This window comes from Rutilus rutilus, assembly GCF_951802725.1.
Source record: "Rutilus rutilus genome assembly, chromosome: 5".
Lineage (NCBI taxonomy): Eukaryota > Metazoa > Chordata > Actinopteri > Cypriniformes > Leuciscidae > Rutilus > Rutilus rutilus.
In genome coordinates, this window is record NC_140213.1 from 36,964,308 (window position 1) to 36,979,842 (window position 15,535).

The 15,535-nt window shown below is 36.7% G+C and overlaps 2 protein-coding genes across 2 annotated transcripts; one reads left to right on the forward strand and one right to left on the reverse strand.

Moving 5' to 3' along the window:
* The first annotated feature begins 1,078 nt into the window (after positions 1–1,078).
* On the forward strand, positions 1,079–12,083 carry LOC311290937 (chitin synthase chs-1-like). Its single transcript, XM_084409731.1, has 19 exons — positions 1,079–1,207; positions 3,773–3,908; positions 4,028–4,216; positions 4,315–5,327; positions 6,710–6,799; positions 6,873–7,031; positions 7,117–7,291; positions 7,363–7,464; positions 7,555–7,696; positions 8,833–9,033; positions 9,123–9,407; positions 9,521–9,700; positions 9,791–10,178; positions 10,342–10,373; positions 10,470–10,534; positions 10,788–10,898; positions 11,014–11,231; positions 11,438–11,510; positions 11,595–12,083. The coding sequence occupies exons 1-19, from the start codon at positions 1,200–1,202 to the stop codon at positions 11,700–11,702; spliced, it is 3,675 nt and encodes a 1,224-aa protein (XP_084265857.1). The 5' UTR covers positions 1,079–1,199; the 3' UTR covers positions 11,703–12,083.
* A 549-nt stretch (positions 12,084–12,632) lies between these two features.
* On the reverse strand, positions 12,633–15,508 carry c1qtnf13 (C1q and TNF related 13; the record flags this gene model as incomplete). The annotated part of the gene is made up of 2 exons (XM_084408649.1): positions 12,633–13,931; positions 15,481–15,508. 2 exons carry the CDS (start codon positions 15,506–15,508, stop codon positions 12,847–12,849), a joined length of 1,113 nt encoding a protein of 370 aa, XP_084264775.1. The 3' UTR covers positions 12,633–12,846.
* Between the last annotated feature and the right edge of the window lie 27 nt (positions 15,509–15,535).

Genomic DNA, 15,535 nt, shown 5'->3' on the forward strand with positions numbered 1-15,535 from the left:
GAGTTTGCTTCTGTTGCAATTTGTCCTACCTTTTTTCATAAAATGACTGGACTATTAGTCCAAATTTTCCGAAGAGACAATCTCTTTAAATGATAAACAGATTAAATTTAGGCTTTTATTTACATATAAACATTGATCAACTCACACATCAGTTGGGGTAAACGGAAGCTCAAGCATGTTCTCTTGACACGCGAGAAGGCATTAGGTAATTCTCGTGTGTTCCAAAGCCATTTGAGCTTCTGAAAGAACCAATGAGGTTTGTGTTTGTGTTCCGAAGATGAACGGAAGTCTCACGGGTTTGGAACGACACGAGGGTGAGTAAAAAAAATTGGGTGAACTATCCTTTTAAGATGTGTCACTGCAATTAACTTGAATTAAAGCGATAGTTTACCGACAAAAAAGTAAACGTCAAGTCATAATTTACTCATCTTCATGACATTTCAAACATGTTAACTGTGTGACGAAGAGACCAAAGTCATTTACTGAAACATATTCCGGCTGTCAACTGCTGTTAAGTGGGCTGAACAATAGATAAGCTTATTGTTAGAATCTGAACAAATCTTTTTACCTGGTTTTGTGAACTGAATCAATTGACTCTAATCACTAATCACTGTTTGTGTTCTACAGAAGGAAGTCATGCAGGATTTATCATGATTAAGTTGCAGAACAGATTTCATCACTAATTGATTTATATTGTAATAGTCACGGCAATTTGTACGAATTCAACGAGGTGGCTAATTCGTACGAATTCATATGACCTCACTCGTACAAATTAGATTTTTGCTAAATCAAACATATTTTACGAATTGCCCAATTCATATAAATTCATACAAATGACCTACCCATGACCCCGCCCCTAAACCTACCCATCACGTGGATTTAAACAAATTGTACAAATTCGTACGACCTCACTCGCCACCTTTTTATCACTTGTACGAATTCGTACGAATTGGTCGTGAGATCATGTTGCTTTGTTTGTATTGATATTGTCATGGAACAGAAGAATGCAGACAAAGGTAAACTCTGAATGGAGTGTATTGAATGACACCGGTTATCAGCAGGATCAGTCTCTGGATTGCTGATGATACTTGGCATGTGAATGAAAGTCTTATCTTTTGTAGGTGACAGAGAGAAGTGACCGGAGACTGGCAGACGATGATGAACAGGAGACTGAAGATGAAGAAGGATGAGACAGTTCGATGCATAGGTTAGGCCTAGTTTTCCACAGGGTAGGTATCGGGTATGAGTGTGTGAAGCAGACTTAAGTGGAGTGGAGCTGATGAAGGTGAATGATGGCAGGTGTGGATGATTGATGAGTGTGGGAGCCAGGAAGGATCATGGAAAATGTAGTGCAGTGGTGACAGGACTAGTGACTGAGGATTGTGACAGATATAGGAGACAACAACCTACGACACAACTGGATCACATTTGATGAAAAAAGTAGCTAACTATTTTAGACAGGCTTCAGATTCAGAAACAAATTACTTGAGTCAGTTTTGTAAAGAATAATTCTGAGTAGCCAAATCAGTCAGATGAATCCGTCAGAACAGCTAGTTCCATGCCAATGCATCATTAGCCTCATAAATACAGCCATCTCTGTCATTTGACAAGGACAGTATAAGATTAACTAAAATAGATCATAGGTCTATTTAGCTCTTTAACTTTTAAAGTTTAAAAAGTGTTTGCTGGGTCTCAAGATTGATTACACCTCTCTTGGTGGGTCCTAAGAAAGCCCTTGTCCTAGCTATGAAGTGAAGTTACAGAATGATAACTTCACTCCTGATCTAAGAGTCTCAGAAAATAATTTGATCAGAGGCCAACTCTATTTTCAAAATATCAATTTCCTTGTTGTCTCATGAATGTTTTACTCATAGCGCATTAATGGAAACCCTAGATCATGAAGGGATTTCTCCCTTACATTTTAATTTCCTTCTTCCTTGTACACTGATCAGCCGCAACATTAAAGCCACATGCCGTATATCATGTAGGTCCTCATCAGACTGCACATGTTCTCCACATGTCCTCCACGAGTCCTCTGAATGTTTTATGTGATATCTGGCACAAAAACAATAGCAGCAGATCCTCTAAGTTCTGCAAGATGCGAGGAGGGGTCTCCAAGGATCAGATTTGTCCAAATGTCTGTTCCCCAGGTAAACTATGCACCTGGCCATGTACCTGATCTTAAAAATGTGATTCATCAGACCAAACAACCTTCTTCCATTGCTCCACTGTCCATTTCTGAGGCTAAGGGTCTACAGCATTACAGTTGGCCCCTTCCCCTGAATAAAAATGTCACTAGGCAGTTAGTCAGTACATTTCAAATTGTGCTCATGCTTGCATAACTTTAGAAACATTTCTTCCTTGTTTTTCTAGATGAAAAGCCCTTGATAACCCCTACTACTCTCTGTATGAATGTACAACAGGATCTATCAACTATAACCATAGTGATATTGACTAAAGTAAAATCATTTTTAAAGTCTTATCACATTTGAAAAAGTCGAGGTGAATGTTCATTCGTCAAATTAACAGACAACAGCTTTAATACCTGAGTGAGAGCAAAGCATTTGAGTCGCGCCAAAGACTTTATATAAGAGACTTTGGTTGCACATACATAACACTCACAGAGAGGCAGTTCAGTGGAAGACAGTGACCATATCTAAAGTTCACCAGTTGTCCTTCCTTGCACCACTTTTGCTAGGTACTAACCAATGCGTACCGGGAATACCCCACAAGACTTGCCATTTTGGAGATGATCTGACCCAGTCATCTTTGTCCCTGGTCAAAGTCACTCAGATCTTTTCGCTCGCCCATTTTTCCTGCTTCCAACACATGAAATTCAAAAACTGACTGTTCACTTGTGGCCGAATATATCCCACACATTGACAGATGCCATTGTAACGATATAATCAATGTTATTCACTTTACCTTTCAGTGGTTTTAATGTGGCTGATCAGTTTATATCTTGCATATCGACAGTTACATTAATGTTCTTTGCATATGCTCACTTGGTCTTTGTGTGCTGTAAGTCAACTAGTTCTTTCGCACGAACTCCATTTCCTTATGCACATTACCCCCATATTTCCCCCAAATTAATGCCATTAGTTGGAAGCAGAGAATGATCTAGAATGTCGCTGTATAGTGTGGCATTACAATATTTCTTCCCTGTAATTGTGTGCCATAGTATAATCCGTTAATTAGAAGGGATTTACCACATTTGTTTAACCATGTAGTTGTATAATCCAGTAAGTCGCTTAAAATATTTGAAAAACTCTTTTCACCATCAAAGGGAGTGGGAAATTAAACTGAATATGGACAGGTAGATGATTTATGTGTAAAGATAAATATAGAAGTCACAGCATAGAAACTCCCTCCCACCTGGTTATAAGGCTCTGGTCTGTTTTACATATGGTCAATCAAAGGTTTTTGCTGCCTTGCAAACATCACTATGGAAAAGCAGCAAAGACATGAATTCAGGTAATCATTTTATGTTTTTCATTGATCAAACTTACATAAAATAATTAAAATTAAGATCTCCACAAACATTTAATTATGCAGCTAAATGCTTATTTTCGAATTTAACATTTTTAATATTCCACTTTCTCTCAAATTGCTTTCTTTATAAAGAACAATTCTTTACCTATTCCTGGCATATATTCCTTCAATCTCTCTAGCATGATAAATACCAAAACATTTTTTACATCTTTTCAATTTCTCGTTCAAATGAACTTTAAATTTTCCATTAAGCTATTCCCTTTTTTTTCTTCCCAAACAGGCGACCTTGGGATGCGTGCAGAGAAGTGCCGATCATTCAAGATGAGCAGATACCAAAGAAACGAGTGCGGTGTTTGAAATGGTTCTCGTGTGCCATTGTTGGCGTACTTGTCTTTGCCCTTGCGCTGCTCAGTAAAGTGAGCTGCTTTAATAATCATTGGCTAATCATTTTTGGATGATAGGATAACAATTAACTTGTCTATTGAATATTACACAAAAGGCTCGGTTTGACTGAAACTATTTTTTTTCTTTACAGACATCATTTTTGCTTTTGATAACATTTGGGAACAATGAAACTGAAATTATATGTTCAGAAAAGAAGCCGGCCGCCCTACTTGGGATTGGCTTTGTTCTGGTTGGGCCGAGTGTTCTCCTTTTGCTAAAAAGCACATGGAAGTTCATTTTCAAGAGTGCAGCCATGCCCTCTAAAAAAACTGTTTTTTGGGTAAGCAAACAGAGTTTTTGTTAAACAGATGTATAGTAGCAGAGAAACTGATTGTTATGGCAGTAACCTTTCTGACTTTGATTTGATCTTTGCTCTAGGTCCTGTGTGTTGAGTTCCTGGTAGCACTGGGAGCTGCAATTCTAACAGTAGTAGCCATGCCACACTTTGACATTGTCACCAATGTGATGATCCTAAACAGTGTGAGCATCCTGTCAGCAGTGTTCCAGGTAGTCGCTGAGTGCCTCGCCAAAGAGAGGAAGCGGCTTATAATGCTCCCCGTATGCTCCATTTTCTTAATCGTCCTGGGTTATGTGCTTTTTGCAGTCAGTTATCTGGCAATCGAAAAGTCCCCTCAGATGAGCATATCAATTGGCCTTGCCATCGTGGGGACCATCTGTGTTTCTGTGAACTGGTGGGAAAACTACAGCACGCTCTTCTCCATCTCATGTCTAGAGGACATTTCCAAAGACATCGCTCAGTCCCGTAATGTGGTGTGCATCATCTCCAGTTTGATGAGAATCCTGATTACTGCAGCTGTGGTTGTAGCTTATGTTCCTCTGTCTGGTCAGAACTGGGAATCGGTCAAATCCGTCTTCGAAACAGTCATTATTTCGTTGGTGGCGCTCCAGATTGTATCCTCTGCGCTGTGCCGCTGGTTTGTAGTTGTGGCTTGCAAGATGCACTCCCTGCACCGCAGCTTCGCTTTGCCCATGTACATGGCCTCGATTGCAGTTTTGGCAGTGTTTTTGTTTCCACTTGCATTTAAACTCCCAGGGTCTAATCAAACTTCTACTTGTTTTGAGAACGTTCGGTCGAAATCCAGTGATACACTGTTGCGGTTGATGTTGACTGATGCTACAAATACTCTACAAGCCAGGAACATCGTGAAAAAAATGAGTACAGGAGGACTGGCGTGTTTGATCTGCTCTGCTCTGAGCTGGTGGTTGGGACTCATGCTCAGTACATTTTACATCTGGTTCCTGAAGATCCATCGAATAGAAAGAACCCAAGATCTGTTCGTGCGACGCATGTATGAAGGAGCGTTTCTGGAACAGTCCATGTTGCTGAACACCCGTTTTGAAATCAGAAAGAAAATCAAGGAGAAACGGTGGTAAGTGTTTCAACTTTCTAACTCTAAGTATGGTTGCATATTGTTCATATCAGCCAATATTAGAGATTTTTAAATGATCTGTATCGATGTTGAATATTTAATGGTGCATTCTCATTGTTTTTTACATTTATTACTTCATGTCCATCTATAAAAACACTAATATTTGAATACCACTGTTAAATGCAAAGTAATTAAATATCCATTTTCATACTGTAATGTTATACAGTAAATGTGCTCCCATTAAAATTTACAAATGAGATTTTTTGTCAAATGTTTCATCTGACAAAAAGACTTTAATTTTACATGTATCCCCTCTATAGTTTTAAAAGAGTTTCAGCATCTCAGACTGTACACTCGTGAAAATACCAAAGTTTGCAATAAAACTCGAATTGCTCGAGTAAACTCTAATAAAAAAGAATTTTAATATGAACTCAAACACGTCTTATCACAATCTTCCAAATCCAAATTATCACAGCTATGCCATAATTTTGTAGCTTTATACTTTTACTCTATGTCAACTAACAATTGATTCACTTGCTTCTACACTGTAAAAAAAATCTGTTAAATTTACGGTAAAAAACTGGCAGCTGTGGTTACCAGAAATTTACCGTAAAAAATACGGTAGCAACATTTTAGGTTTTACAGACTTAAAATTTACATTAATAAGCCGTATTTCATTATCTGATATAATGTTAATTTACCGAACTATTGAAGTATTAATATCTGTTTTGTACCATTGTAATATACTGACAACCATCAATCACAGTGAAGATGAGAGTCACATGATCAATCAAAGCTCATCACAAGCAGCTTTCACACAATCAAGTTAATATTGCTACACAGTGTCATTCACACAAACATTAAACACCATCATGGTAACACACATGAAATTTTAAAAATACAATAAACATTAATTTAACAACATTAAATGTAACATAAAACCCTAATGTACATAACTGATTAGAAAAAAACTAAGAAAACTATGCCGAAACATAGTTATTTCAACAAAAATACATAAAATGTGAAGTGTCACGCAGGGAATTGTGGGAATGTCAAATTACGGTTTTTCACTGTAAATTATACAATGACTTATTTGTTTTCACTTCCAAAAAACTGTAAATTTAACGATATTTTACAGTAAAATTACATTAAATATACCATTAGATCTATCACAGTTATTTACCCTATATAGTAAGGAAACTTTCTGTTAACCAATTACCAGTTTTTCACTGTAGCATTTTTACAGTCTTTTACTGTTAAAATCCCGATAATGTTTTTTACAGTGTAATTTTACAAATGTTAGTAATTAAATGAAATGTATCTGAGAGCGACCTCTGAGGAATTACAATTTTCCTTTGGATTTCTTAATATGTGTTCCTCAGCACAGAAGAAACCATCAGAGTGTTTCTGTGTGCAACGATGTGGCATGAGACCTACGATGAAATGATGAAGATAATCATCTCTATGTTCAGGTAAACATACACTCACTCATTCAGTCTCAATTGAATTGTACTTGTAATCGAATACTATTTCTTTTACTACCAGGCTCGATAAATACAGGCCCAAGACCGACAAACACAGTGATGTCCAGTTTGAATTCCATATTTATTTTGATGACGCTTTCATGGATGTTGATAATGGAAGGCAGCGCCATGCAAATGAATACGCTGAAATTCTTGTGGATGTAATTAAAGAAGTTTACACGTAAGAATCCTCTTTATTTTGATCTGTTTATGGTTACTGAGAATTTATGGGAAAAACTAATCTAATAATACTTCACATGCATTAGCATTTTTAGTGAGGAGGATCCGTGTATATTCAAGCAGACGCCACCACTACCATGGCAGAAGATCATAAACACCCCCTATGGAGGTCGTCTGGAATACACCCTTCCTAATGGCAATGTGATAATGGTTCACTTCAAAGACAAGCAACTTATTCGTCACAAAAAAAGATGGTCTCAGGTAAGGGTCATGCAGCTAAACGCAGGTGAAGAAAACGCGCCCAGAACTTCACTAATCATCTGTGTTTGCAGATAATGTACTTGTATTACATTTTTGGCTGGAGACTTAACAGACAGTACTTCAAAAGGTTTGAGGTAGGAGAAGGACTGGATGACCTTCAGGAGAAATTGAAGGTTAGATGCTTAACTTTAAAGTTCACCACTAGTATTTCTACAGAATAATACAATATCAGCTAGACTCTGAATGTTTGCAATGCTCATTAGAGAGAGAAGGAGAACACGTATATCTTGGCCCTGGATGGGGATACTGATTTCCAGCCGTCCGCAGTCATGCTGTTAATTGACAGACTGAAACTCTACCCAGAGGTTGGGGCTGCCTGTGGCAGGATTCATCCAACAGGCACAGGTTGGATATATATATTAAGTATAAACCATTTTTATCGGGTCATTTTATTGTTTTTGATTCATTACTGTAAAATTTTCTAAACATCTAGAATAGAATAGTTTTGGTTCAGTAAGATTTTATTATATATATATATATATATATATATATATATACTTTCAGCAAGGGCACATTCAAAGACATTTATAATGTTACAAAAGATTTCTATTTGAAATAAAAGCTGTTACTTTTAACTATTTAGCAAAAAATGTTTCATGGTTATATTTAATTGTTAAGCAGCACAACTGTTTTCAGCACTGATAATAATAGGAAATGTTTCTTGAGCTGAAAATCTGTGTATTAGAATGATTTTTGAAGGATCATGTGACACTGAAGACTAGAGTAATGATGCTGAAAATTCAGCTTTGCCATCACAGGAATTACAATTGCAAAATATATTAATAAAAGAAATATTTATTTTAAATTATAATATTATTTCACATCAATTTTAAGGAGTACACTACTATGGACTATATGAAGCTAATAGGCATTGACTAAAAGCCATAAAACTCGAATATGACTATTACTGTATTTTTTATCAAATAAATGCAACCTTGGTGAGCATAAGAGACTTCTTTCAAAAACATTTTTAAAATCTTCCTGGAACCCAAACTTTTAAAAAAACTTTTCTAGAATGGTTTTCAAAGTATGAGGCAGAGGAAGTGTGAAGAATAATTAACCAGATAAAACTACTACTAATAAATTAAATTAGAAAAAGCATTCAAAGAGAATTTAAATAAATAAATTACATTTTTTAAATAAAATAAAATCAAGATAACAAACAAATATGTCTGAGCTGTATGTATTGTCTGTAGGGATAAAGCCAGTTATGATAGCTATAATCATAGGTGGTATTTTCCACCAAATTCATCTGTCATTTGGTAGAAACTAGTCGCAAATATAGACATGCACTCATCTTTGAAAACTATGGAAACATCTACATTAAATATGGTACCATGTTTAACTATTTTGCCGCTTGATGACCATTGTAAAATCTGAGATCCACTCATCTATTCTAAAGAAAACTGCACTTGCGACTACTTACGTATAGTATAGATCATAAAGGTGATAAACTGACTAATAAGATATTATGCTTAAAGGGCCCATGGTGTGGTATCAGAAGTTTGAATATGCGGTAGGCCACTGGCTGCAAAAGACCGCAGAGCACGTGTTCGGCTGTGTACTGTGCAGCCCTGGATGTTTCAGTCTTTTCAGAGGAGCCGCACTCATGGACGACAACGTCATGAAGAGGTATACAACTAAAGCAAGTGAAGCCAGCCACTACGTCCAGTATGATCAAGGTAATGTCTACATGAAGCTAACCACATGACAAATAATATCAATTCAGCCTAGACTAAACAAATTCACCCTCTTTTCGGTGTAACGTCAGGTGAGGACCGCTGGTTATGCACTCTGCTTCTGCAGCAGGGGTGGAGGGTTGAGTATAATGCAGCATCTGATGCCTACACCAATGCGCCTCAGGATTTTAAAGAGTTCTACAACCAGCGCAGACGCTGGGGACCTTCTACCATGGCCAACACCATCGACCTCTTGGGCTCAGGAGGACTGACCTCTGAGAGGAACAGCTCTATCTCAAAACTTTACATCTTGTACCAGATTATCAGCATGGCAGCTTCCATCTTGGGCCCTGCCACTATCTGTCTCATGATATCAGGTAAGGATTTGCTTGCATAGAAAAACTGACAGTCATTTATTTGCATTAGATTCAGTGTGCTGTTTTATGGCAGAAAAAAAAGGGGCTATTAAAGTGCTTTCTTTATCTTGCAGGAAGCTTTGTGTTCATTTCGGGAATCGGTGAAAATATTGCTCTTGCTTTGGCCGTAGTGCCCCCTACTGTCTATCTCATCTTGTGCTTCAAACTGACATCTGACATGCAGATTAAAATTGCAGCAATTATGAGTGTGTTCTACGCATTTCTCATGGCGGGAACAATTCTCTGCATCATAGGTAACGACTATGTCTTTTTTCATGCCTATTTATAGACACTCAATATTTTTAGACTGCACATACTTTATTTCCTCATTTCTACTCTCATAGGGGATTTAGTGAGGCAAAAAACTTTTCTGACCCCCAGTGGTCTCTTCCTCATCGGCATGGTGGTGTTGTACATCATTACGGCAGCTTTACACCCTCAGGAGTTCTCACTGGTCATCTATGGGTTGTTATACTTCCTCTGCATTCCCAGCGGGTATTTACTCCTGGCCATTTACTCTATAGTCAACATGAACAATGTCACGTGGGGCACTCGTGAAACCGGCGGCCAGGCTAAGACTACAGCAGTCGATACCATCAAGAAGAAGTTCATGAATGCCACATGTTGCAAATGTCCATGTTTGGAATCTGAAGAAGATTCGAGCAAGGAGATACTACCTGCAGAAACCATAACAGAAACGGAAAAGCCACATGTTCCTTTGGAAACACAAAGGTAAAAAAAAACACACACTATAGCACAAATTCACATTGTTTCATCTCATTTCTATCCACCTGTGTAGAATTTTTATATAGATTTGACAAATTAATTACTTTCAGATTACAGTGGATGTTTTTAATACTACTATCACTAATAATACTGTATTCCTACAATGTAGGGCAGAGGAGTTCCCACTCAGTGCTCATCAAAGTAAGTATGACTTCCATACTTAATATCCTAATATTCTAGCTGTTGACTTATTGAATTAGATTACGATTAAAACGGTTATATATTTCATTCCAAAAGCTTGGATTGAACATCTGCAGATGAAATCTTATGACTTTCCCTTGCATGAATCTGCGCTTCCAATGGTAAGACGAATTGGTAGAAATAAATTATATTATATTAAATTATATTATATCATATTTGTTTATAATTTTTTATAATTTATTTATTTTTGCAAAAATAATTATGTTTATTATTATTCTGCCATAATACATGGCTACATTTGAATGGTTGTCAATGGAGAAACTCGCTTTTTTGGGGGCTGTGCTAACTGGCCCTGCTCTTGGTTGCTGCAGATATGTCACACATAATATACATGTACTGTTTCACCACATGCAGGATGAAATCGATTTCTGGAGAGAATTGCAAAAGAAATATCTAGAACCTCTTAAAGAGAATAAAGAACAACAGGAAAAAATAGCTAATGATCTGAGAGAACTTCGAAATAAGGTAAGCCTCGTACGCTTGTCAGTATGCAAAAATGACTTTGTATGTGGTTTTGTCTATATATTCTGAAACAGTAAAGTTTTGTCTCCATGCTGTTTTGCTGTTCTCTTTCATATAGGTTACATTTGCCTTTTTCTTCTGCAATGCACTTTGGCTAGTGGCAACTTTCTTCCTTGAGACAATTGGTGACTCAATCTCCATAAAGATCCCAAAGATTTATCCTAATGGGTCTCGATCCCCAACAGAAGTGTTTTCCCTTGATCCGATTGCACTGATGTTTCTACTGAGCTTCGCATTATTGCTGATAGTGCAATTTATTGCAATGCTATACCACAGGTAACTAAACATGCACAAAAGAATAAAATCATTATCACTGATTCTTTTATATGGTTAAAATTGCCAGACCTTTTTGTTTTAGTGTTTCGCTAAATCACAAAGTGGAGATCATGCAATAGGCCTACATTAAATATAAAACCAGTCTAAAGTCTGAAGATAAATCATTCCTATTTTTAGTAATGGTGTATTATGTTCTTTTGTTTCAGAGTCTACACGTTAATCCATTTTGTGGCATATGCTGATACAGAAATTAAAGCTTGTAGAAAGCAGTCACATCAGGTGAGCCAATAGATCCACACTAAATTGCCATTTTAAATGTATATTTATTTATCTGTATTATTAACGATGTCCACGTTTCAATAGGTTGCACAGATCCAGGACTCAAACCCCCAGTATGAGACGTATGAGCCAGATGCAGCCTTATGTTTTCAGAACCCCTCTGTTTTGAGAAGAAATGTGACTTCAGTATAAGGATTTGTATTTAAATCTAAAGATTTATTGTCCTATAGATACTAATGTAGCACTAATAACATTTTCTGAATTATTTATTTAAGGAGTTTATTAATTTATTAATTATTTAAAATTTAAAGAGTAAAAACTATGTCAATTAATGATTTTTATTGAGTTAATTACATGATATGCCAACTAATAATCAGATCAATCACAAGCAATCACCGATACTGGGTAGTTTTTGCTAAATATGACATTATTTCTGCCTATAAAGCTTTGGATATATATGAACATTTCTAGAGAGTGACCTTTTAAATTAACAATCCTAAAAAATATTTTAAATGATTTCTTTGTACATATTTACTGTTGAGTGTGTTTAAATAAAAATGATCTATTATCTTTTGTAATCGTCTCTCATTGTGACTCCAGACGTTTTAATGTTATTGAATAGATCACAGTTTTATGCCATCATTGATGTGACATATGAATGGTGCATTTAAATTAATGTATTAATTAATTGTAGAAAGGCCGATGGTAGTGTTTACTTGTTAATGTTTAAATGACAATTTGACATATAAATACATTTATAAGTTATTAGGTTTGCTACACTTATTATATTGATCCTCACAATGTTGGCCAAACACACACACACACCCACACACATGGTTAAGTTAAAGTTTATTTAGATTAGTTTATATCCAAAATAGTAAATACAATGGTACAATAAAAATCAGCACCAACTATGTCTATGTAGAGCATTTTGCCTCTAACAATATGAGAGAGTCACAGTAGCATGTCTTTCTAAACAGTTATACAAAAATGGGAAGCCTTTATAACAGCTTTCAATAATAAGGTAATAAATATGATAAGCTTAGATCAATAGTTCATTTACATTCAAACATGAATATATATGAATTCCATTTGAACGTACAGTCACTAGTGATCTGCTAACCATATGCAATGTAATGTTTGTTAATGTCATTAATGAAAGTTGTTGCCATATCTTTAAGTTTAACCTGAAAAAATTATACAATATTTACATAATAATTTGTGATGTATAAAAGCACATAACAATAGCACTATGTTAGAGGACCGAATGTATTGGCAAATTTAGTACAAAAACAAAAGGTTAAAGGCGGAGCTATGAATTATTCAGTACTGGTTCTTAGGGGAAAGTTCTGTCTATGTTCATGGAATCGGCATAAGGATAGACCAGGAATCCAGAGAATGTTGTGTAACGTCCCTGGTTGCTGTAAACGGCGTATCCGTCATCCTGCTGACTGTACAGCCAGACACTGTCTCCTCTTTTCAGTGACAACAGCAGACTCTGACTCTGCATCTCTCTCCTCCGCGACAAGTCCTCGTCGAACACCATGGCCCGCACCTCCCCTCTGCCCAACATCAGCTTCACCGACAACGCCCGACGAGGGTGTTTCCCCACCGTAAACGCAAAGAAGTACGCACCGGGGAAGTGGCAGGTGAAACGTCCAGAAGTTTTATTAAAGTGGCCGCCTATGTTAACGTATTCCACGTCAAACGTGAGAGCTTCTCTTTCCCGATGCCCTCTGCTTTCACCCAGCACTGATGATGTTCTTGCCACTGAAAACGCAGAACGTGGTTCCTCAATGGTTGCTGTTCTTCTCCAGTCATAATGGGCATCTATAGGGGGAGGACAACCTGGAATATGGAGGCCTGGAGGAGATAGGTGGTTATTGAGATATCCAACAGATGATGTGGAGTCTGGGTAGACGAGATAACCGCTAAATGTGATGTATGGTCCAACGTTGCTGTAGATGGCGTAGTCGGGATTCTCCTGAAGCAGAAGGTAGACCGTATCCATGGGCTTCAGACTGACCATCACGCTCTGGCTCTGCACCTTGCGACCCTGGTTTCGGTATCCGTCGTACGCCATGGCCTGCACCTCCATCCCGTTCTTCACCAGCATGACAGACAGCATCTTCTTGGGAAACTTTCCCACGGTGAACGAGAAGTAGTACGCACCAGGCAGGCGGCATCTGAAACCGCCTGTATCTGGGTTGAAGTCATCACCGATGTTGACGAGAAGGCGGTCAAAGGTCACGACCCGCTGAGTGCCACCCAACACGCTGCTGCTACGTGTGGCGGAAAAGGCAGAGCGCGGGCCTGAAGTCATTTGGGGGATGTTGAGGGATGCTACACAGCCCAGACATGTGACCAGCCCAAGTAAACAGGACACACCACTGCTTGGTCTCCATAACGTCACGCCAGCTGCTGTAGAAAAATACATTATCGTTATATGTCACTTCTTGGCACTGTTGAAAACGTAAAAAATAGTTCTCAAACAACTCTAATAAGTAATTATTCCAAAATATATCAGTGTGCCATTATGTATTTTGCACCAAAGGTACAAAATGAAATCTTTAATACTGTATACTACTTTAAAATCAAACATTTTAATCATGTGATTAACGGGTGTTAATGGGATGTTTTAACTCTGGTGGTCTTCAGTCAGTAGGCTATGGCATTTTTTCACTTTATCGGAATTATACGAAATTATATCGCTATATGAATGTGGATCTGATTAGAAAAGGCTAAATTGTCTTGACAGCCATAGGAAATGAATGGGAAATATAAAAAATACGAAAATACAAAGCAATTTTCTGTGGTACTGTCTACAAATCAAGTAGTATTTGATATTGTCTAAGTATATCCAAAGGGAAAACCTACTAAAAGTAAGTAATGTCTAAAAATGCCCTTATAAACAACTGGGGAATACCCAGCCAAATATGTATTTGCAGACATCTAGTGTTTGCACTATAGTATAACATGATTTTGACATGAAGACACAAATCTGCCTTCCTTACATTACATTTTAAATAACTCATGCTCTATTTTTAATTTAAACACTGTATTAATTGAAAATAAATATTACAATATTATAATTATCTTATGTAGAAATAAATGTGCATAATTTAGAGGTGTGTTGTCTAGTACAATAAAATCCCCTCAAAATACAAAATATTAAAGAGTAAATATTATCAAACCAAAATATAGTACATTCCTTTTTAAAAAGTTATCCTTTTTTTCTCCTGTTCACAAGTGTGAAACAATAAGGAATACCAAAGGGTTATATAAAGATTTGTATCTAATCTTTTTTTTCACTTTTAATCACTCGAAAAAACAACATCAAAGTTCTGTACTTCTGGCATATTAAATGTGTAATGAACTGGTTAAAATGCCATATCAACGTGCTAGGAAGTTAGGTTTAGCGCTGTCAGAATGGATTCTGCCGTTCATATCAAGTGCTCAGGAAGCAGTAGTCCCTCTAATTCAGCTGGCATTGTCTGTTCACAGTGTGCACCGGGAAAAGGCAATAGATTAGACATTGGTTCATCTGCTCCTATGTGCTGGAACAAAGGCATATTTGGGAGGGAGAATTGACTGACTAAATTTCAGTCTTTCAATTTAAGACCTACTCATCTCTTTTGAATATATTTTGATATGTAAATGCTTATAAACATAATATAAATAAATATGAATGCTTAATAATAGAATACACATGTAGAGCATAACATAAAAATAGGCCTATCAATCTTAAAGTTTTAGCTAGGTTTTGTGAATAATGGGAATTGCTATATTAAACAGGTGTTATTAAACAGGTTATGTTATTCAATATAAATTGAATATGATTTTGTAGAATGCACTGTAGATTCAAACAACAAAAAGAAGAGTTATTATTGTCTCCAATTACTGTAACACAATATTTTGAGCATAAATCTTACTGATTAAAGACAATAAGAAAAGTTTTCAGTTTTCATACCTGGTCTAAGTATCTGCAGAAACTTCATTTCTGTGATGACCTGCTCCCTTGTCTC

Coding starts and splice junctions, on each gene's coding strand:
- LOC311290937 (XM_084409731.1), top strand. Junction 6,800..6,872: donor ATAATCATCTCTATGTTCAG/GTAAACATACAC, acceptor TTTTACTACCAG/GCTCGATAAATACAGGCCCA. Junction 9,034..9,122: donor CTACGTCCAGTATGATCAAG/GTAATGTCTACA, acceptor GTGTAACGTCAG/GTGAGGACCGCTGGTTATGC.